The 21,063-nt window shown below is 43.0% G+C and overlaps 3 protein-coding genes across 3 annotated transcripts in view; all 3 read right to left on the bottom strand.

Moving 5' to 3' along the window:
- The window catches only part of LOC136955749 (transmembrane protein 266-like), a 30,977-nt gene extending 24,705 nt beyond the window's left edge, over positions 1 to 6,272 (bottom strand). The window contains exons 1-3 of the mRNA XM_067249472.1: positions 6,224 to 6,272; positions 5,551 to 5,681; positions 302 to 490 (exon numbers count right to left, since the gene is read on the bottom strand). Coding sequence (XP_067105573.1) covers positions 302 to 490; positions 5,551 to 5,564 — 203 coding nt within the window. The 5' untranslated portion in view covers positions 5,565 to 5,681; positions 6,224 to 6,272. The remainder of the gene's footprint in view (positions 1 to 301; positions 491 to 5,550; positions 5,682 to 6,223) is intronic.
- A 944-nt stretch (positions 6,273 to 7,216) lies between these two features.
- On the bottom strand, positions 7,217 to 11,862 carry fbxo22 (F-box protein 22). The gene is made up of 7 exons (XM_067249013.1): positions 11,735 to 11,862; positions 11,223 to 11,355; positions 10,950 to 11,037; positions 10,600 to 10,698; positions 9,515 to 9,667; positions 9,199 to 9,364; positions 7,217 to 9,031 (listed from the first exon to the last, which is right to left on the bottom strand). The coding sequence occupies exons 1-7, from the start codon at positions 11,860 to 11,862 to the stop codon at positions 8,638 to 8,640; spliced, it is 1,161 nt and encodes a 386-aa protein (XP_067105114.1). The 3' UTR covers positions 7,217 to 8,637.
- A 2,791-nt stretch (positions 11,863 to 14,653) lies between these two features.
- tpma (alpha-tropomyosin) lies at positions 14,654 to 19,956 on the bottom strand. Its single transcript, XM_067249412.1, has 10 exons — positions 19,741 to 19,956; positions 19,114 to 19,239; positions 17,211 to 17,344; positions 16,835 to 16,952; positions 16,610 to 16,680; positions 16,394 to 16,469; positions 16,204 to 16,266; positions 16,029 to 16,098; positions 15,323 to 15,401; positions 14,654 to 14,881 (listed from the first exon to the last, which is right to left on the bottom strand). Exons 1-10 carry the CDS (start codon positions 19,852 to 19,854, stop codon positions 14,878 to 14,880), a joined length of 855 nt encoding a protein of 284 aa, XP_067105513.1. The 5' UTR covers positions 19,855 to 19,956; the 3' UTR covers positions 14,654 to 14,877.
- Positions 19,957 to 21,063: the final 1,107 nt, after the last annotated feature.

Raw genomic sequence — 21,063 nt, 5'->3', positions numbered from 1 at the left:
AGCCAAACCACCAAGTCATGTACTTGGGATAAGGAGAGTAACACTGTAAACTACACAATACATTTACCATACTAAGAAATATAACATAACTGTCCTTATAATCAATTATTTCTAACAACAGTTATGTTGTGTAGTGTAGCGTGATAGCCCAGGTCCCTGACAAAAGAGCAGGTTGTGATGAATAATGAATAGAGAGCTGTCTGACTGAGCACGGGGAGGAGAGAAACCTGATTTTTCTAGCGGACTGGAGCACCTCAGTGTCTGGATACATCGCTTCGTTCAGGAAGCCTGGCTTTCTCACCCTTCACGGTTGTCGTCCTCGTCCAGGTTGGAGAGGAGTTGGGAACCGGCCAGCGAGAGGTCCAGAGCGGCCAGGGGCAGGTCACGGTAGCCGAAGCTGACCAGCTGTACAGGTGCCATGCAGGGGTTGTCCTCTTCCCCAGGCTGGGAGATGATCTCCAGGTCTGACAGGCCAGGGTGCTCCTCCTCCCTAGATCAACACACACACACGGGAATGGAACACACATGGGCCTGACATTAGATTCCAGAACACAAAAATTGTCTGGCATTAAGTGCGGCCAAGTTTGAAGTCTGAACTCGTATAACTTTGAGACAAACAAAGAGAAAGAAGGAAGGAAAGTGATGCCAGAAGAACAATCAGAGGCCACAAATGTGCTTCCAAAAGAGTACAAACAAGCCACCTAGCATTATTGAAGACTGATTGACATCGGGGGGAAAAGAGAGAGAATCCTGACCCTCTTTCTGCTTGGGTGGAGACGAGCAGAATGACAATGAGAGCACAATGAGCATATCCAATTATTTAACATGGATTATTGTCTGATATGCATGAATACTCCTGTTTGTGCTGGAATAGAAATGGAAATGATACAAACACTGTCTGTTATTGAATATAAAGCTTGGCTTGCTGAAAAGAACAAACATCTACTTAAAAGCCTAATTTCTGCGTGGAGGTACAATGTTATTTTTTTATATGACACATCATTTTATCAAACAAGCAAATATACAGACTGAGAAACAACATTTCCAGATTGTTTTTTGCAGATGAAGAAAACAAAGCACACACTCATGACTAATTTCGAAATGATCAACATTTAACAATGTAGCGGGTATTCTAGTTCAAAACAACCTACTATCGCCTCTCCTCCATTGACCTACATACAGTGGACTTGTAATGATCTTTGTACATTTAGCTTTTGTCAAAGCCACTTTCTCTGTGCAAAGACAGCTTCAGACACAAACACATAAATGGTCAGCAACGATACTGACCGGGAGCCCGTGATGCTCGGGGCTTGATGTGTGTCAGATCTGTGAATGACTGCTTGCGGCAAACGTGTAAAAATAGCCTCTATTTGCTGTATTTTCACATGCGTCTTGTTAGCGAAGCATGGACAGGCCTGGCGGTGGCGGTTTATGTGCGACGAGCCCCGCATTGGCGAGGGGATTCTAATATGGGGCCTGTGGTAAAGAGCCGTTCCAACGGCCTCAGTTGTGTTTAAAGCTGGGCCGTCTCCACAGAGCATGGAGGTGGAAACAAATGGGGCCCTTCGCTGTGTGCAGCTGCAGACTGCGTGCCCTGTGGTGCATATTTTTAGACCAGAGCAGATGCTGGTGTATCATGTCTGCAGTGACGTTCCTCGCCTCCCTTTGTCAGCTGAGTGGATCCCAGCTCCCCCACAAACGTGGAGGAACCGGAGGAAGAGGACGAAGAGGAAGCGATAAGAGAAAAGGGGGAAGAGGCAGAAAGGACGTAGGAGGAGTAGGAGGATGGGAAAAGAAATGGAAAAGAGAGTGGGAGGAAGGGATGAAGAAGAAGAGGGCTAAAGGTTGGAATGCAAGAAATCTCCCACTGGCTCTCAGTCAGTGACAGGCCTCTCTCAGCAGGTCAGAGATGGATTCTGCTCCTCTGCGACGACTTTCATTTCTACTGTGCTGCGTTGTGCTGTGCTGTGCTGCGCTGCGCTGTGCTGAGCTATGCTGGTGCTGTGCCTTTAGGCTGTGCAATTATGAGACTTCATGGGGCTGTAGGGCCTTGATTTAGCAGGTCAGAGAATGCTCCAGTTCTCACTGCACGGCACTCTATCTGATCCCCACTCCTGGTTCTGGGGGAGACACTAAGGAACAGAAAAGAATAGTATGTCTCGCATAGGGGGGAGAATCATATTCTGTGGATGTTTCCTGCAGTTATCGTTACAAATGTCATCTTTCTTGGCACCCATGCTGACTTTACCTTTTTCTGCTTCTTCTCCTCCTCTTTGTCCTCCTCCATTCCCACTTTACAGTCCAGCTCCTCCACATCCCGTCAGCCCATCACAAACACCATTACAAAAGGCGACCTTGAGTGACCTGAAACTATCAGAGGGGTCCATCTTGCCTTGTTTTATACAGTATTCTGAAATAAGGTCAACGTTAAAGGTCATCTGACGGGCTCAGGAGGGACATGTGCTGTTGCAGGCCAGCACCACCAGCAAGATAGTGAGGGTCTGGTTAGTGAGGGTGGGTTGGGAGAGAGGGTGGGGGATGGGGGGGGGGGAGGAGGAGGGGGGGAGAGAGTAGCCTGTGAGGCCCCCAGGGCTGATCCGATCTCCGCTGTGACTCACTGCAACCTTCCCACAAGGACACAGGGCGGAGACCACACCAGGAGCATTGGCCCTTTCACACAAAAACTACACACAAGATGAAAATAAAGCACCGGATGCATGCGCATGTAGGTATACGTGCGTTTGTGTATTGGCACAGATTTATATCTGAACACACTCACACACACACACTGCTGAACACAATCACAAACTAAAACACTCTAGGTATACCAACCAGGTGACCACAAAGTCGCACAAAAAGTGATGTCTTTAAGCAAGATGTTGTCTGGAACCATTCAAAGTATGCCTACATTAAATGTCTGGCTCATGAAACAGATTAAGGTTAATTGGCACATACAATCTGAACAAGGCCCAATCTCTCTCCTATGAGTTTCCACGTACAATCCCCGACTCACCCCCCACTTCAAAATGTTAATGTTCTGTGTGTGTCTGTTTGAAAGCACGCAAAGCTTTATTTTTGGGCTCATGACTAATCCCTACTTAATATGCTCCCCTCCGACATTGTTGTCTGTTTTGTGACCAAGTACAGACAAACCTCGGGGAGGAAATGACAGGTAAGAACAATAATTCACCCTTGAGTCAGCGCACTATGCTGGAAATACAGTACAGCATGTCTCAGAGTGAAACCCAAAAGCTAGCAGAAGGACTGCTAGAGAGATGGTATGACCCTGAGGATCTCCAACTGTTAGTTCATGAGACAATGATACATCACCAGGCCCAGTAGGGAAAATCCACAAGGCCAGTGTGTAAACTTGACAGAATATGATTATTTTGTATTTAGATCTCCATAGAAAAAGATTGCTAGCACACTACATCTTGTACCCCCGTCTTACAAACCCAGGCTGCTACTTCAGCCTCCCCGACCTTCATCAATTTCAACTTGGCCCCCATCCCAACTGATCATCACTTGCCACCTAATCAGTCATGACAGACACAGGCTGTCTGTCCAGAGCCCCAGAATCACATTCCGGCACTATAGCATCCTGTGATAGGGCTTGGTGACTGGGCTGGTTGCCAGTAGATTTTAGACCGGTTTGCTGGTTCAATACTGCCAAGACTCACTCTATAGTTATAGGAAAAGCCCAATAGTCAGAAATGCTATTTAGGGTGAAACACACAGAGACTCCCTTGGGGGCGAGGAGGGGGGAGGGAGGGTTTTTGCACACACACATAACCTGCCCCCTCAGCCAAATCATAGAATAAGAACTGTTCTGGGTCAGGTAGGAAAGGTCATTGTGAGGCATAATTGGCTCAGGGCAGTCCACTGACCATACAGAAGGTCACGCAACTTGGGGGCAAGACCAATGTCCTTAAACGGACGACAGCAACTTCTCTGCTCTTGACCTTCAACCCTGTGCATTTAGAATAACATCGAGCCTTAGGAAATAAGAAACTTCATCTGTTACATTTTCTGACGGGCATGGAAATAAATGTTCTTCGTTTCCCCTTCTTAATGGGCTGCCCAAGTAGAATGATTTATCACTTCTACAATTCGAAGAATTTATTAATTCAATTAATAAAGATCCATTGACATGGAAATATCTAAAAGTTGGGACTTTATATTTGTATGGCCACAGTTTGTCTTAATTTGCACCCCCCACCTCTCCACTTCACAAGCGTTACGCTATCCACACACACACACCTTCAAGTAGACCTGGATGTAAAGTACAATATCCCGGACAGCTAAGCACATCTGATCTTGCCAAGAAAACCCCTCACAGAGCAGCTGTCCACTGGCCCCACCAGGTGTTGTGGAGAACATTGGCGTAGCCAGTTATCACTGTGAGTCAGTGTCAGAGGAGTTCTGGTTGGGACCATCTTCAATCAGGGTGCCCACAGCACTTCTGACCATGCAGAAATGCTATCCTCTAAGTAAAAAGCTAAAGCTGACTAACGATACGTTTGAAATTAAACTTAATGGAAATTAAACTTAATGGAATTTCAAATGGACTAATTCACAACATCTCCACTGTCATTACACATACATTCTTTACTTCATCAATCGGGATGTCAGGAATTATGAATCAAACAGAAAGTAGTTACAGACAGACATTTCCAAAATTCTTCCTATGAAAGCGTCTTAAAAGCCCAGATGGGACCCTGATGCCTGTCACAGAGATTCCTCTCACAGATTGCATATTATCCTGTTTAACAGAAAACGCAACCGAAGCATTCCCCTTGTAATGCTTTTGAAAAGAGCCAATTAGAGGCATATTAGCCTGCTCACAGAGTGCGTTTACGCAGGCAGACAGACACCATGTGCTTGTCAACTCCTGCACACTGAACAAAAGAGGCAGAACCCTGGCTCCAACCTCCCCACCCTCCTGTTGGCATTGAATAAACAACTGGGTAAACAGCAACGTGGAGAGAAAGATGAATGGTTGCTGTCCTGCACCGAGAGCCCTTTAGAATCTCAACACGACCGGGGATCACAGATACGCAGTCGCCACTGAGTTCGCCAACGAGTGGAGGATCAGCGTGACACAGACTCGAACACCCCCCCCCCCCCCTCCCCCCCTACAGGCACAGTGCATATGGCGGGGCGCAGGCTGGTGCTATGGATTAGGTCTATAGATTATAGGGTCAGACGCCACTTCCCTGTGTGCTTCCTCAGGCTGCAGTAATAAATGGTTAAAAAAAAATGGGAGAGAGGAGGAAACTCCCATTTTTTTTCAGGGGAAGTGAAAGGGTGGAATAGTTAATGAGGACTTCCACAGCGCTACCCTGGTGTTCTCTGGTTGAACCATGGTAAGTCGCCCTGTGGGACTTTGAAAGTGTGTACATTTAGTACTCAGGGAGGGGACAAGGGGTCAGTTGTGTCTGGCATGCGGGGAACTGAGCACAGGTCATGTTATTAGAGAAAGAGAGAAAGAAAGACGTTGAAAGAAGAGGAGAGAGGGAGAAAGTGAGATGGCGGGTGTGCAGTACTTACCCAGGGTTTGCCATGTTCGTGGGTGATGGTGAGAGGAGAGAAGAGTTTGTCTATGCACGGTTTCCACTCTGTTCCACCTTTTCTAGATCCTGTCTTCGCCACACCTGATACACACTGCTCTCATGTTCAACCTGGGGAACCCAGATGAAGAGCAACTTATAATGGCAACTTATCCTTTTGCACTACAATATTATATCCTTCTCTCTCTCTCTCTCTCTCTCTCTCTCTCTCTCTCTCTCTCTCACACACACACACACACACACACTCTCTCTTTGTCTCTCTCTTACACACTACCTTTGGGTCTATTTATACGTATACATCTAATGAAAAGCACCACAGTATGTCATGCTACCGCAATACAGACATTTGCTTTTACTTGTAACAGGCCAGGTCATATTCATGGCCATACACGTAAAAGCAGAATTAATAAGTGAATAGCGCTGACGGGTAGACTGGGGGCAGTGTAAAATTATTGCCTGTTTTTTATATTAGGGTAACCTACGAGGATACAGTACTATATGACACTGACAAAACTAGACCAATCTCAAGACTTGACTCAGTTGCAGCATATTGAAAGACCAGAAAGAGAGTACGATGCAGTTCGAGTCCTCATTCTACACTTGGGAGCCCCGAGAAAGTAGAATCAATTATTCAGTTGGACCAAACGACCTACCTGTCTTGATTTACATTGTTGACAGTCTAATCGTGCCTCCCGTTGTCCCGTGCTGATGATGATGTCTCCCTCGGTGATGATCAGCGTAAGTGAAGCACCAGCCTCGCAATGTGTGGGCTGCTAGCTTTAGCACTTTCTCTCTTGAAAAGCACCCCTGCTGATGCCGCTTCAGATGCTGCTTAGAATCCAATGCAAAACGAGAGTACTGGAGACTAAATGTAAGCATCGTCATTCAGCAAGATCGAATGAAGTGTCTCTGACTGACCAAATAACCAGCTAACTGCATCCTTGCGCGTGGAGTAGAACGTTGTGTGCACTCTGCTCCGGATTCGCTACTGAGGGTTTCCCCCGCGAGCGCAGCAGGGACTCCTGCTGCCGAATATAGACCTCAGAAAGGAGCTGTCCAGGTGCTGAATTTGTGATCAACCTCGAGTTGTCCCCGTGATACCCCTCTAGAAGCAGTTGGAGAAAATAATATTTCCAAACAAACCCCATCGAAACATTGTCGTTCGCGCGTGGCTTAACATTTGCATGACTTCGGTCACGATCAGTCAGATCTGAGGGAAAAAAAATCTCCAAAGACACCAAAATCAAAGATGAATTTCCCCGCACTTCTTCCTAAGATTATGCCGTCTAGAATGCCTGTCAGTATAGCGTCTTTTATGTTTCTTGGATATATAAAGCCTACTATGCGAACATAAATTGCCTTCATACCAATTGGCTTAACCGTTCGTCATTCAACAGGATTAGCCAGTCGATGGTTAAAACGTAGCCTACATCAATCAAATTCAGAACGTTTTCGTAGCCTGTTTCGATAATGCCTGGTCCTGTGTTGGACCAGGCATACTTATATGATAGGTTTTTCGTGTGTAGAAATAAAGAAAATGATTGATCTAATTTCCTTGCGAACTACATGATCTAATTTCCTTGTGAACTAATGATTTTCTTTCATTTTAAAAAGGCATATGGTACAAAAGCAACTTAAGTAGCGGCTGTCATTTATTGAGGCGAGAATGAAATACATCAGAATTTGGCACATAGAAAAGAAGAGGTTAACTTCAACAATTTGCTCAGTCATATATATTTACAGATTCATGGTACAGTTGAACTGTTTTAAAAGATTGTGTAAAAGTATTGGAAAAGTGTAAGGTCTTTCACATCTGTAACAATGTTGTTCTAAATGACTAATAGATTAGTAGAAATGAGTAATCAAACTGCGAGGCCCAATTTATATTGGTTAGTAAATTGCACATTGATTTCAAAACATTAAAATTGTGTTTACGTGTAGCCTATACAAAACATTATTCCTCAAAACAACAGAAACAGCATACTTTATGAAAAAGGTGCAAACTTGAATGGCTCATGAGGGGAAGATTTGACATGAACCAAAATATCTAATTACAAATAGGTTTTGTGCAAGAAGGTTTCAGTCTCATTATCTAAATATTAAGACTTGATCTGATAGGCTTGAAGAAACAGTTTCACAACAAACTAATGTCTTCTGCATCATTATGCCACATCAAACACCCCTTTTTTGTACTGACATGGTTCATTATAACCACTATGCTCACATTAATGTGGAATACCCTACCCTGTTGGACAGAAGAATAACTAGTGAAACCAGACCAGAAAATACAACCGTAAAACAATTAGTTCCAAAGTATTACGATATGTTTTGACCGGTTCACATGGAAAGATCCAAAGAGAAAGACGATGGAAGGTTCCACCACTTAAATAATCGGTGTACGACTCGTGTAAGTCTTCTTAGGTAGAATAAGTTTTGAATATCTAAGATTCCTGTGAATGTTACATAGGGATTAAATATATAAAAGCCTTTATACATGAGGGGGAAAACACTCAGATCTAGACAGTCTTGATTTGTGCAAAATCTCTTTTCCAATATTGCCAGACTAAAAGTGCCTATTCTGAAATCTCAAGTATAGGGTTTCATGTATTTGTGTTGACAACTTATCTGACCACACGTCCAACAAACCATCTGGTCCAGAGTACAAGTTGGATATGCTTGGAATATGTGCATTACATAGGGGGGGAAATATACATTTATATATTTTGAACATGGAGAACTCACCATAAAACCTAACATGACAGAGGAATTAGATGATATCCGCATTTATAAGAATAACAAGAATAGTTTGTATTCAGGTCTTAAAACTACAACGCAACATTTGAACTAAGGTCATAATTTGAATTAAATTGGGTAGAACACAATCTTGCCAGAATTAAATTGAGTTGAACTGGGCAAACGCAAGCTTGAATAGTACAGCTATGATACATCAATAGCACCATCGTCTACCATTGGCTGTGAGGCGACACAACATGATCTCCATATCGTTGTTGCTCCGGATGTCTCTGCCTGAGAGATACACGCAGGTCCAGTCGCTGCAGAGCCAAGCTCAGCCTAGGTGAACCAAAGTCATTACGGTGGTGTATCCGTGCTGCAGACTGTCAGTGTCGGTGTCGCACAGCGTGTAGTCCTCTTTGACAATGCGGTCACAGCCAATCTCCCCGTTCCCGAAAAAGCCAAAGAGGGGGATGTTAGGGAATACCTTACGGAAGGTGTCGGCCTCCACGTTGCGCTGGTTGTTGTAATAGTTGTGGCCGCGGCCCACGCAGGCGAACATGAAGCCTAGGGTGTTCCTCTCGGGGAGGTTGGCTGCCTTCAGCCTCTGGATGGTGGCCTCGGCCGCCTTGGGGCTGCTCACGTCCTGCTCCAGGAGGACTGAGGCACCCTGGATCTTGGGCCCGCTCAGGGCCAGCCCCACTACACCGTATGAGCCCTGGTTACAACTACACAGAGGGGGAGAGACCAAAGTCATTTAGCAGTAGGAGGTTATCCTCTAAGGGGCACAGCAAACGCAGAACTGAATAAATTAGCAACTAAGAAAATCCTGGGTAAGAAGGTAATTTTAGCACTGATCATCCTGTAGTCTGAACTGAGTGAGTCTATAACAGACCATCCTCTTGTCGGGGCAAAGACATTCTCCACGTGTCCTCCAGCTATGAGAGCCTTGCTCTTGGCCAGAGGCTCCAGCACCTGGTTGAGGAAGCGAGCAGCACCAGACTTGTAGGCCTCGTAGCCAAACAGCAGGACCACTCGCAAGTCAGGGTTGTCCACCAACCCTGGAGGGATGTGAGAGTATGGACAGGTGAGACATAAAGATGACTAAACTTGATGAGTTTAACTTCAATAAAACCATTTCTGGCTAATGAGCAAGAAAACGAAATGCTAGTTCAGAGTAGCTATTCAGAGAACTTCAATGTGCAACACACCTGCTTCTTCCAGGGCTGTCTGGGAGATGGTCTGTTTGCAGAAGTGGAAGGGTCGTATGTTGACTCCATCCATGCTGGGGAACATGATGGCATAGCCTGCCTCCCCCTCCTGGTGCTCCTGGGGAGGACCGGAGTGGGAGCCACTGGGAGTTACTGGAGGGAGGGTAGAAAAAAACTAATTATATTACTAATATCCTTCTCTTGATTCAGTGCATCTTTTCAGACGAAAAAAAGTAGCACTTGCACTTTTTCCTAAATCTGTGTTCTAAATTAAATCCACTATATTAGGGCGCCGGCATAACATTGCTTGAGATAAACTGTGGTTGACTCAATCTCCATCTATCCTTTAAGGAGATTGAGAATCTGTTTCCATTTCATTTAAGTCGAGAAAACTGACCCTGCTAAGACCCAGATCCATGATGCCACAGGGCAGTGTAACCACAAACAACCCTGTCTGCTCTTTAACCTGATAGATGAGAAGAACAGCTAGTGCATCTGAGCATGCTTGAGGGGAAACATTCTGATTCAGTGTCACTTCTACAGAGGGCTGTGATTATACAGAGAAATGGGGACGCCTGACTGGGGGCAGACAAGGCTATCTATCAGTCTAACAGCCCTGGCGCTACTCAGGAGCAGAGTGAACCAACGGGGCAGGAGGAAGATTAATGTCCAACAACCCTAGCTGGCAGGTGACCCATTCCTCTCTGACACGCTTAAGTGAAATGGTTAACATTCAAATACTCCACCGGAAGAGAGTGCATCATTCAGCTGCATCTGGGATAACCACTTGGTTGTCTTCAACTGACACCCGCCTCTGCTACAAATTAGCCTACAGTTCGGGAGCAGACTTCGGTTTATGTTTAAGTCAATGTATAAAAACTGCCTAGACAGTGTTCTATGTGAACTTTATACAAAAATATGACCACCTGTGCTATTAAGTGTGTGTGTGGGAGGGGGGGGGGGTAAATAGAAAGTCAAAATACAAAGTAAATAGAAAGCACTGTCAGAAAATACAGCATGTGACTTATAGGAGGTAGCCAGATTGCCATCTTTGATTGGATATGAGGAAAAACTGAAACACTTACAAACAACCCCAGGGGTTGCGATGCCCATGACGTCACACCCAGTGGGGAACAGCCGACTCAGATCCTCCACTGTATCTGGAATTGGATGGCTTTTCCGTGCTGCAGTGGGGCAAGGAATACATTTATTTCCTACAGCATATCAAACTAAAATAACGTTGTAAAGATATTAAGGTGTATTTACACTCCACACAAAGGCTCAGCAATTTAACGTCTATGACATTTTCCAGTTGTCAATTAGCTTAAAGCAGAGGCAGAGCCATAGAAAAAGATTGACAAAAATAGAACACTTTTCTATGACTCTAGCCCCTAAAGACACTATATTCAAAGCATAATTCGCCAGAGAAACATACCTTTCTTTTGCTTAAAGCAACAGTATTGCCCATTGAAGGTCTCACTGTCAACCATGACCAGAACTGTTTTAGGTAGCAGGAATACATTCTGAAATATAAGGTAGAAATATACAAGGTTCCTTGGAGTAATGTTTGAACACACTGCTTACTTTTGAATTCCTACAGAAAACCTATTAGTCACTGTTTGTCAACTGTCCACTGACATATCAGGGGTGCATCTTCACCGTTCAACTATTCCAACGTGGGTTGCGATTTTGAGTAAATTAATCTTACCTCCACTTCATCAGCCAGACTGTGACACAGAGCGTGTCCTTCTGGGTTTGACGGTCCTGAAGCTGAGATCCACGTTAGCTTCTGTTGGGTCCTAAGGACTCTACGAGCACAATTCCTCCACAGTCTGCAGACACTGCACAGTAGAGACCGACCAAACAATGTCACTAGCTAACTTTTACCTTCGTTGTTCGTTAACGCCTAGCCAGCTAGCTAACTAGCTAACAGCTAACTAGCTGGGTGACACTGGCAGACAATACAGCCAGCAACCCAACAACTTGGCTGTACATCTTCTAATATGTATTGTTCAAAAAAGGACTACGGTATACTAAAGTACGTGACTAGCTTATCTTGAATAAAAATAATACTACTTGCAATTAACGATACCGTAGCTAGTTCCGTAGCTATTAGCTTGCTCCAGCCAGCTGACATAGCTAGCATTAACTAGCTAGCTAGCTAAGTTTGCTACACAGTCGCTCGTGAACCAATCTGTATCTTTGCAGTAGCCTACTTACCTTTCGATTCGAAGGAGTGACTTTGTTGGTACAAATGTCAATATTCTTTCAACTACTTCTGCAACATTGCTCAGTACGTATTCCGCCTTACTTTCGTGCAAAGCACCTGAAAAAAATCCATCATCCATTTTTGCTTCTCAAAATCCTTTAGCTTGAGCTACTTACTTTCACCTTTCACCCAAGCAATTCTCCAGAGCAGTACGACAATTAGACTACCACCGCCACCTAGTGATTTGTGGCGATACCCGCCAGCAGAGACTGTAAGACCAACAAACGATTCAAGATGAGATAAATATATGGAAGCAAATCAGTGACATAATGTTTTGAATTGAACCCTTTGCATTAAATACTTAATATCGAAATTTAAACACCCCCGAATTGGTGGTTGGTTTTGAATTCACCTCTTTAAAATGGAAATCTGAATAATTAATTACTTTCAATAAAATAAAAAAAGATTTCCAATCCAAAAATTCGAGGTTCGGAAATTCAGGTAGCCTAGTTTAAATTCGAAAAGTAAAATTCAATCCCAATCACAGCCTGGGGTCTGATGAGAGAGCGGTGCGGTGTGAGGCAAGCAATAGCCTACTTGGTATCCCGGCTGTTCCAATCAAAACATTTTCGGCTCGACTTTTTTCGGCTCGGCTTCACCATTCGAATTTGAGCAGCCTGAATTTTGTTTGATTTGAATTTTCGAAGCTTGAATTAAAAATATATATATATATTTTGGTGAATTTTACTGTTCGAATTTGAGCAACCTGAATTTCTGAACCTTGAATTTTGGGACCTGAATTATTTCATAAATAAATTCATATTTCAATTTTAAAGAGATTAATTCAAAACCAACAAATTCGGTGGTGTTTACATTTCAATAATCAATGCCATTTGAAATTCAAAACATTATGTCACTGATTTGCTTCCATATTAATACAGTTCATTCAGTTACATTTAACATCTTAAAATGTTCGATTTGTTGTGACAAACATCAGAGTGTAACCCATACATAGTAGGCCTATCTGGCAGAGTTGTCTGATATCCTCCCCTAATCCAGGTAATAACATAGAAGTAAACACAAACATAGGTTTTTAACTTTTACTAGTACAGCATTATTATATAACATTCATATACAATTTGCACCAAAACAGCACCAATAAACATGATTGTGTAGGAAAAGATAAATTACATGTTTGGAATGAGATATGAGGCTAGTTGTCTTATTGACATCACTAGAAGTCTATATTGTAAACTTGAAATTACTATAAAACATGGTAAACTGATCACAAACTCTTTAGACACTTCGCATAAAACCTTGGTCAACATAATGTGCAGTTTTTATTGTTCACAACGTGCAAATTCTGCATTAAAATAACAGGCTAAAGGTATTTTAATGAAACGTAACAGAATTAAACATAACTCATCTTTAGTGTGTTCCTTTTGCTGTTATAGATCCTACACCTTTCGGCGTAATCTCCCCAACGTACCTATCATTTTCTGAGTAGGGCGCCAACGTGAGGCCCAATGGGAATTGTAGACAAGGAAGGGGCCACCAATACACAGGAGAGTGAGGAGAGAGACCAAGCCACATAGTAACGAGCTCCGTGAGTGTCGGATGCAGCATATTTCATGTCAAATGAAATGTGAAGTTTATCTGTTAACGTACATTGTGCACGTGAACATTGTTATAGATAATGCAAGCGGCACACAGACCATTCAGAAGCACGGCCGCTATAAGATAAACTGTGTTGACACTGAATGTACACACAAACGTGACCAGTGTGGGTTGCTAATAGGATTGATTATCCAGTTAGTTGTCACTATCATGTCATACTATGCCTTACTGTACATTATGTTTCAGTTTCACAATCTGAGATTAAGCCACTATATGATCCAGTACTATTGGTTAATGAACATAATTACTAGTTTTTCACTATGTACTTTTTGAGAGGTATGCAGTAAAAGGTCGTTATGGGCAAATTGGTCTATTTGATAGATTTTCATTAATTTAGCTCATTGGGCCTGTTCCTTATTGACATAATCTGGGTCTGTGGGATCTTCGTTTTTACCTGAAATGTGGACATGCCTTTCATAATATGAACATGCATTTCATTTCTCTGATGCATACATTAATTTAAATATGAGCTGATTGTGCCTTATTGGCTATATTTGCTCAATTATGGTTGTAAATTCTGTCAGAGCCACTGTAACCTGAATTATTATCACAGCATCAGACACATGTCTGTGGTCATTTGCATTTGAGCACAAAGCTAGAATAACAACAACATTTCAAGCATCATTGTCCATGGCTATTCTTAATTCATTAGAAAGAAGACGATTTTTCTCAAGCTGCTTGTACAGATGGTCTAGACAGTCAGAGAGCATGAAAGGAGAGAAGCATACAGATATAGAAGACAAACAAGAGTTAGTCAAAGATCAACACAAAGACATCCCACTTCACCACAACATACAGGGTTAGGGTTACTGTCCTTGTGTTTCATCTGATATAACACCTCTAAACATCTGTGCTTATCAATAAACTTCACTATAGTAACAGAAGCAGTCCTGCTTTATGACAATGTCGACTATGGTAACAATAAAACCCAGGTATGAAAATCCCGTCTTTTCTTTGGTGGCGACTGACAGAAAGACATTTAAAGAGTATGCAACTGTAGAGCTCAGCTGTTATTTCAATATAGCCAAGCCCCATCAGAAAAAGCTCTGGGTGTTGACAAACCTGTCTGGAATCCAATAAATGAAATTGTGAGCGCTTTCACTTACTTCTATTCTAGTCCCAAGCTAAATCTACCCAAAATACACAAACATGGAACTGGAAGAGAAGCTTTCAATTTTATTCAAAGCTACTCAACAATAAATTAAACACAAAAAAAGAAGACGATAGAAATTAAGTTGGAGGAGAATCGGGGGAACGGCTGACATAGATGGAAGAATGTTTATTTTACAGAAAGCAAAATGACTCAAAGTTCTGTACAAGAGATGGACTCGTGAATGCTGGTGGCAGCAGAGGCCCAACAAGCAGTGAGACAGGACAGGTAAGCCGTTTACAGAGGAGATAGGAAGGTGGGCGATGCTGCATATAGAGATGCTGCTCAACCAGTGGGAAGCGTCTGGGATGGAGGGATTTAAAACATTTAACTGTGGAGGGAAGAAAAAGAGATGGGGAAAAACAGAATGGGTTTAAGTGGAAAGAAATTAAGGAAAGTGAACAACATGCAGAATGAAGACAACAAAAACAAAGTAAAGGACAGGAGGGATGAAAAAGTACTGAAGGCGATGAAGCAGAATGAACATGCATTTCTATATTGGGCAATATTTAGCATTAGACACTAGAGCTAATAGCTGCAAATACTTTTGGAAAGTTATAAATAATACAGCAAATAATCTAATTGTCGGGGCACTAATAAAAGTAAATCCACTATAAAAATAGCCAAACCGAATAAATGTTGTATAACAACTAATATAGGTCAGTTAAAGAACTGCAGCATTCATACATGACACTAGGGGGAGCAGCAGTGTAATGTAAGTGGGGAGGGTGTCGGCTAAGGCACACGCAGGCACAAGCAGGTGGTGAATTACATGGAGGTCATGTCGTTGAGGGCGTGATCCAGCTCCTCGCTGATGGCCTTGTACTTGAGTTTCTGGGCATACAGCTCATCTATTGGGTGGAAGTCGAATGGTGGCGTGGAGAAGAGGAAGATGATGGGATGATGGAGGAATGGAACGATAGCAACCGGGAGGATATAGCAAAGAGAAAGGGGGAAAATTGGAAAACCAAAGGATTGCCAGACAGACAGACTGAAATAAAGGATAAAGGAATGACGAACAAACAAAACGTGACAAGTGTAGGGTTGGCACATGGGCTGCACATGGACTGCTGCTCTGTCAAATTCCTCAGACCCAGCAGGAAATTATGTCACACATATGCTTGTCCTTTCACAGCTACCAGAGTCACACCATCAGTGGTATGAGAAATGTCTTTGGCTGCAACAATACAACAGGCCTCTGCGGACTGCTGCTCTGGGGCAGTCTGTCAAGTACAGAACTGACTGTGCAGATATTTGCCCAAGAAAATATTCCTATACTCTGCTGACTGGATAAATAACATGACACTATAAAAGGGTATTGAGAGAAGTCCTGAGAAAAATAGAAACTGAAAGGTATGAAGGTATAATGCTGTAGAGGAGTAAACAGTCAATAAGCCTTGTGTCTGTGTAATATGTGTACATTTTTGATTAGCAAAAACTACAGAAGTATGAAAAATAAAGTTTAAAAAGAGTCATACCCTCCAGATCATCAATGGTCTTCTCAAGCTTGGCGACGGATCTCTCTGCGAACTCAGCACGGGTCTCAGCCTGAAGTAGGAGAACCATACATTTATAACTTCCATAATGACACCAAAGACATCCTCCAATGCAGAGAACCCACCTGCTAACACAGCAACACTAACGTGAACTCACCTCCTTCAGCTTGTCTGTCAGGACCTTGATCTCCTCCTCATACTTGTCTTCCTTCTGTGAGTACTGTAGTGGAATAAAATAGCACGTCAAACACTCGCCCATTCATGAAGTCAATAATAAGTTTGAGTAACTGACTCTAAGCGAATATGGCAGCACAATATGGGACCCGATATTGAAGCAGGACACCTACCTTCTCTGCCTGAGCCTCCAGAGACTTCAGGTTGTTGGTCACAGTTTTCAACTCCTCCTCAAGCTCAGAGCATTTGCTAATAGTTTAGGAAAAGATGAAAGAACAAAAATAAGAGATTAAATTAATAAAGGACAGAAAATGTTTCAAATGTACAGTATGTGCCACTAAGTTGCTGGTAAATGTCCAGGCTGTTTGAGTGTGTTCCTAAGTACCTACCCCTCAGACAGCTCAGCACGCTCTTCTGTACGTTCCAGGTCACTCTCAATGATCACCAGCTTACGGGCCACCTGGAGTCACAGCAAGGACAAGCCATCAGGTTAGATTAAGAGCAGCATATTAGGATAAGTCATACGTATCTTCTCCTCAAACACTTGAATGGCACCAGAGACAGTGATTGTGCAGTGACTACAGAGTGTGATGAGGCCATGTTAGGAGACTCGCCTCCTCGTATTTGCGATCGGCCTCCTCAGCAATGTGTTTGGCTTCCTTCAGCTGGATCTCCTGCAGCTCCATCTTCTCCTCGTCCTTCATCGCCCTGTTCTCAATAACCTTCATGCCTCTAGAGAAGGAAAGATGGAGACACATAACAACAGGTCATGACATGGCCCCTCCCGTTCATCAAGTTAGTAGAATGTTTACGGTACAGGTTATTATAACCCTGTAAGTCATACAGTGCAGTATGGTGTACTGCAGTGATACAAACTCTCCCATAGGTTGGTTATGAATGGAACGACTTACTTGCCATAATGACAAGACATCTCTCCTGTAAATGTGGTTCTGGTGTGTTTGATGTGTGTGTGTATGTGGTGTTGCCCACCTCTCGCTCTCATCAGCCGCCTTCTCAGCCTCCTCCAGCTTTGTCAGAGCTGTGGCCAGACGCTCCTGTGCACGATCCAACTCCTCCTCAACCAGCTGGATACGTCTGTTCAGGGAAGCTACATCGCTCTCAGCCTACAGAAGAACCACACAGAAAGAGTGCAGAGTCAACCTGGAGAACACCATCTTCCTCACACACACACATACATTTGGAGTATTGTTATGCACATTTTCCATAGTATGTTCTGAAGGGGGGTGTTTTGGGCGGATTTTCCTAGTCTGGCTTTAACTTCATCACCAACTGACAGGTGTTGTATCTATTCAAGATACTGTGCAACATATCTATTTGAAAACTATTTCTATCAGGATTAGGAGGTTTGGATCTAGGTTGTGAGACTACAGCGTGCTGATAGACACCTTCACGTGGCTATAGGCCGTTAGGCTATATGATGTTAATTCAAAGCTAATTATTAGACTGTCCGATAATGTACACATCATTTTACGCGCGCGCGTCACATGATGTGAAAAAAAACACAGATTCTGCAAGGAGAAGAAATACCTGGATTCTAGCATTCTGATAAACAATCTTGTTTACAGATTTGCACGAATACTGTCGGTAGCCTGCAGACTAATTGTCTTAAATTATTAGAAACGGCTTACAGACTCCCTTGCTTCCCTCTCCAGACAGAGTTCCTTATGTAGCTTCGCAGCTAGATCTTCTGCGCCGTCAGCCTGCTCTTGCAGTGATTTTATTTTTCTTTTTACAGCCTCCAACGATGCCGCCCCAGCCATTTCGCATGCAGTCTGTCTGTTTTAAATACGCCCTGATTTATCCTGTGTATTGGTACAACACGCGCTCCTTGGGATGCGAGACGTTGCCTGATCCCTGCCCTGTAATCTACAGCTACTGTGAAATACCGGAAGTAACGGTTTTTCACATTGCGCTACATTGCATCAGAACAACTAGTCAATGCTGAGACGGAATAGGGTGAATTCAAAGCCTTATTTCGTGCCAGAAATTATAATTAGTAGTCAATGTGTGGATCCTTTATTTATATAAGGCATCTATAGAGCATCCCCTACTGGCCATGCTGGTGAAATCCTTTATTTCCCCGGGTAATTCGCTTATTATTTCTTCAGAATGCTGCAAAACATAAACCCTCTTAATTAACCTGGGATAGTAGCCTACATAGGCTTATGCTATTTATTTATAAGATATAAATGCATAAGTACACACGATATTGTGTTTATATTGTGTTTTATAAAGACGGCATACAATAATAGACTACAGTTTCCTGTAAAATATTATAAGAATAACCATTTATAAATAATAATTGTTAATATCCGTATTTATACCATGGGTTAGGCTACTTTAGCAATTATGAGGCCTCGTGAATTAGGCCTATTTGTGACATGTAAAAGTTACCTTTTAAATTACGTTCAGAAGAAAGATCAAAACGATGGATGAAACTAGAGAAGAACATTTTTCAACTTTGCTTTAACTTCTTAAATTGTTTGAAACTATTTGGCAGACATTCTTAACGACCCCTAGATCTGAACACTATCGGGAGGGGCATTGCCTAAACCAGTAAGGTGTGACTTTACCATATACAGCGCATGGCTAAATTTACCCTCCTTTGCATTTACGGTATTTGTTGTCCTTCCGCCCTTTTAAGTCCTTTCTTTAACGAGCTCTCTCAAACTGCAATTATAGTATATAGGTGCAATAACAATACCTCCTAATAGCTTAGGATAAACTCTATATATCCTTGATAACTACTTGACAGACAGTATTGAGAGACGGATATGAGAGAACTTGGACGTGAACGTGGATCTAATTGGGCCTCCACGGACAGTAGGCCTGTGGAGTAGGCCTTGGCTAGTCAGCGCCACCCCAAACTTACATCCGCGGCTTTCTTCTCAGCGAGCTCCAGTTTCTCCTGGGCATCCTTAAGAGCCTCGGAGTACTTGTCCAACTCATCCTCAGTTCCCTTCAGCTTCTTCTGCAATGCTACCAGGTCATCCTCAAGCTGACAGTCGTTGATGGAGGTTTAATTGGAGAGTATGAGAAGCAGTTGGGAGCGCACGAGAGCAAGATGGCACAGACAAACACAAAGGAGCAGAAAAAAACAGTGTGAAACCCTTTCACGGGGAACATGATAAATCAACTTGTGACAAATTATCTGTAAGTCTATACGTTTAAGTCTAACAGTTAAATACATAATAAAATCACGTCAAGAAAACATTATAATCGTAAATCAGAAACAATGCCGTATGATTATAGGCCAATAGGCTGATGTATACCAAACAATTACATTGGCGACTTAATATACAGCACAGCCTATGGTCTTTCCCCCAACAATATATTTCCATTGTGACTCGACATTTTTATTTGTATTGATCCTCTTGATCTTCTGAGGAATTTAATCCAGAGAAGGTTCCATTGCACTCGGTGCCAGGCACCCACACCCCTGAGACACAGTGCCACTGGCAACCGTGCGTAAAACCGCTCTTTCTCGACCAATCCCGACCTGTTTGCTCCTGTCCTCCGCTGCCTTCTTGTCCCCCTCAGCCTGCTCAGCTCTGTCCAAGGCATTCTCCTTGTCGAGCTTGAGCATCTGCATCTTCTTCTTGATGGCATCCATGGCTGCTTAGTGTTAAGGTTGCCGCGTCAACCGTTACAAAAGAAAGTGAATTGAAGGACGAGAGGCTCCGAGCGTCTGAACCACACTGAATGCCAAGCTGGAGTGCAAGCTCGCGCCAAACGTAGGCTGTCAAATATGTTCTTTCGAAGAGGAGTCACTGGATCCCCTTGGATACCCAATACCTTTTTGGAAACAACTCCAGCTGCTCTCCTCTGCGGGCCCTTTCTTTTTTATGGATCTCCTCGGCGATTCGCTACTCAAGACATTTGACAACTTATATGACTATACAAGGACCATGAACGTCAAGGAACCTAAGGAGTCCCCCCCACTAAGACATCTGTTCCTATTTCTAAAATACCACTGCCGTATGGGAGTCAGAGACAAGATCACTAAGAAGTATGAAGTGGGAACAGAACAAAAACGTTCAGCAACACTTAAATTCATGGGAAAAAAACTGCAGAAACAATAAATTATAAACATTTAAAATATGTTTGTAACAAGTTTGTCCTCACTTATTTGTAACACCAATATCGAAACACCCATTTATCGTCAATGTCAATAAATGCTTCACATTAAGCAAAGTCAACATGTAATACATGCCTAATTTATTTAATACTAAAACATTATTAGGTGCTTTGCTGCACAAAGAGTGGTTAAGCTGAGGGCTATCCCATTAGCTACAGGCTAAGAGTTTCTGTCAGTGGGGGCTAAAGGATCATGTCAGGAAGGCCCCCAGGGCATTGTTCACCATCTGAAAAGTTAACAGATAGGCATAAACATTGCGTGAGGTATTGCTTGGGGTACATCATTAACCTTGTCCCAAACCTCTTTGAGATCATCAGTGCTTGAGAGCGATCTCAAATGGGCTTCAGTGAAAGACATGAGGGGCTTTGACAGTTCAGCCATCCCCCTTCTGTGACGGCCTCAGGGTCGTGACAGTCTCAGCTGTTTACCATACCCAGTGGGACAGGACAGAGGATCTCTGCAAGCACTCTGATTGGTCGTAGGGTCTGTGCTGAACTTCCCCCTCCCTCTTAAGGCACCCTGACACATGATGAATTAGATCCACAGATGTACCAAAATATTACGTCAACCTAATATGTAGTTCATTTTTACAAATCTTATTCAGCAATCGCTCAATACATGCAAACTATGAAGCATAGCAAAACAGATCATGCAAATGAAGCATTGAGAATATCTTCACATTAC

The sequence above is a fragment of the Osmerus mordax genome, chromosome 13 (genome assembly GCF_038355195.1).
Source record: "Osmerus mordax isolate fOsmMor3 chromosome 13, fOsmMor3.pri, whole genome shotgun sequence".
Lineage (NCBI taxonomy): Eukaryota > Metazoa > Chordata > Actinopteri > Osmeriformes > Osmeridae > Osmerus > Osmerus mordax.
Note: the sequence above shows the minus strand (reverse complement) of the source record. Positions and strands in the feature narration are given on the sequence as shown.

Bases quoted from the DNA above. Each gene is read 5' to 3' on its own strand.
- fbxo22 (XM_067249013.1), bottom strand. From the start codon at position 11,862: ATGGATGATGGATTTTTTTCAGGTGCTTTGCACGAAAGTAAGGCGGAA. The intron at 10,699-10,949 runs GTATGTTTCTCT...GCCCCACTGCAG, and splicing joins TTGCTTTAAGCAAAAGAAAG to CACGGAAAAGCCATCCAATT. The intron at 9,032-9,198 runs GTCTGTTATAGA...CCCTCTGTGTAG, and splicing joins TTTGCCCCGACAAGAGGATG to TTGTAACCAGGGCTCATACG.
- tpma (XM_067249412.1), bottom strand. From the start codon at position 19,854: ATGGATGCCATCAAGAAGAAGATGCAGATGCTCAAGCTCGACAAGGAG. The intron at 19,240-19,740 runs GTCGGGATTGGT...AACGACTGTCAG, and splicing joins CGGAGGACAGGAGCAAACAG to CTTGAGGATGACCTGGTAGC. The intron at 15,402-16,028 runs GTATGACTCTTT...TCCACCCAATAG, and splicing joins GACCATTGATGATCTGGAGG to ATGAGCTGTATGCCCAGAAA.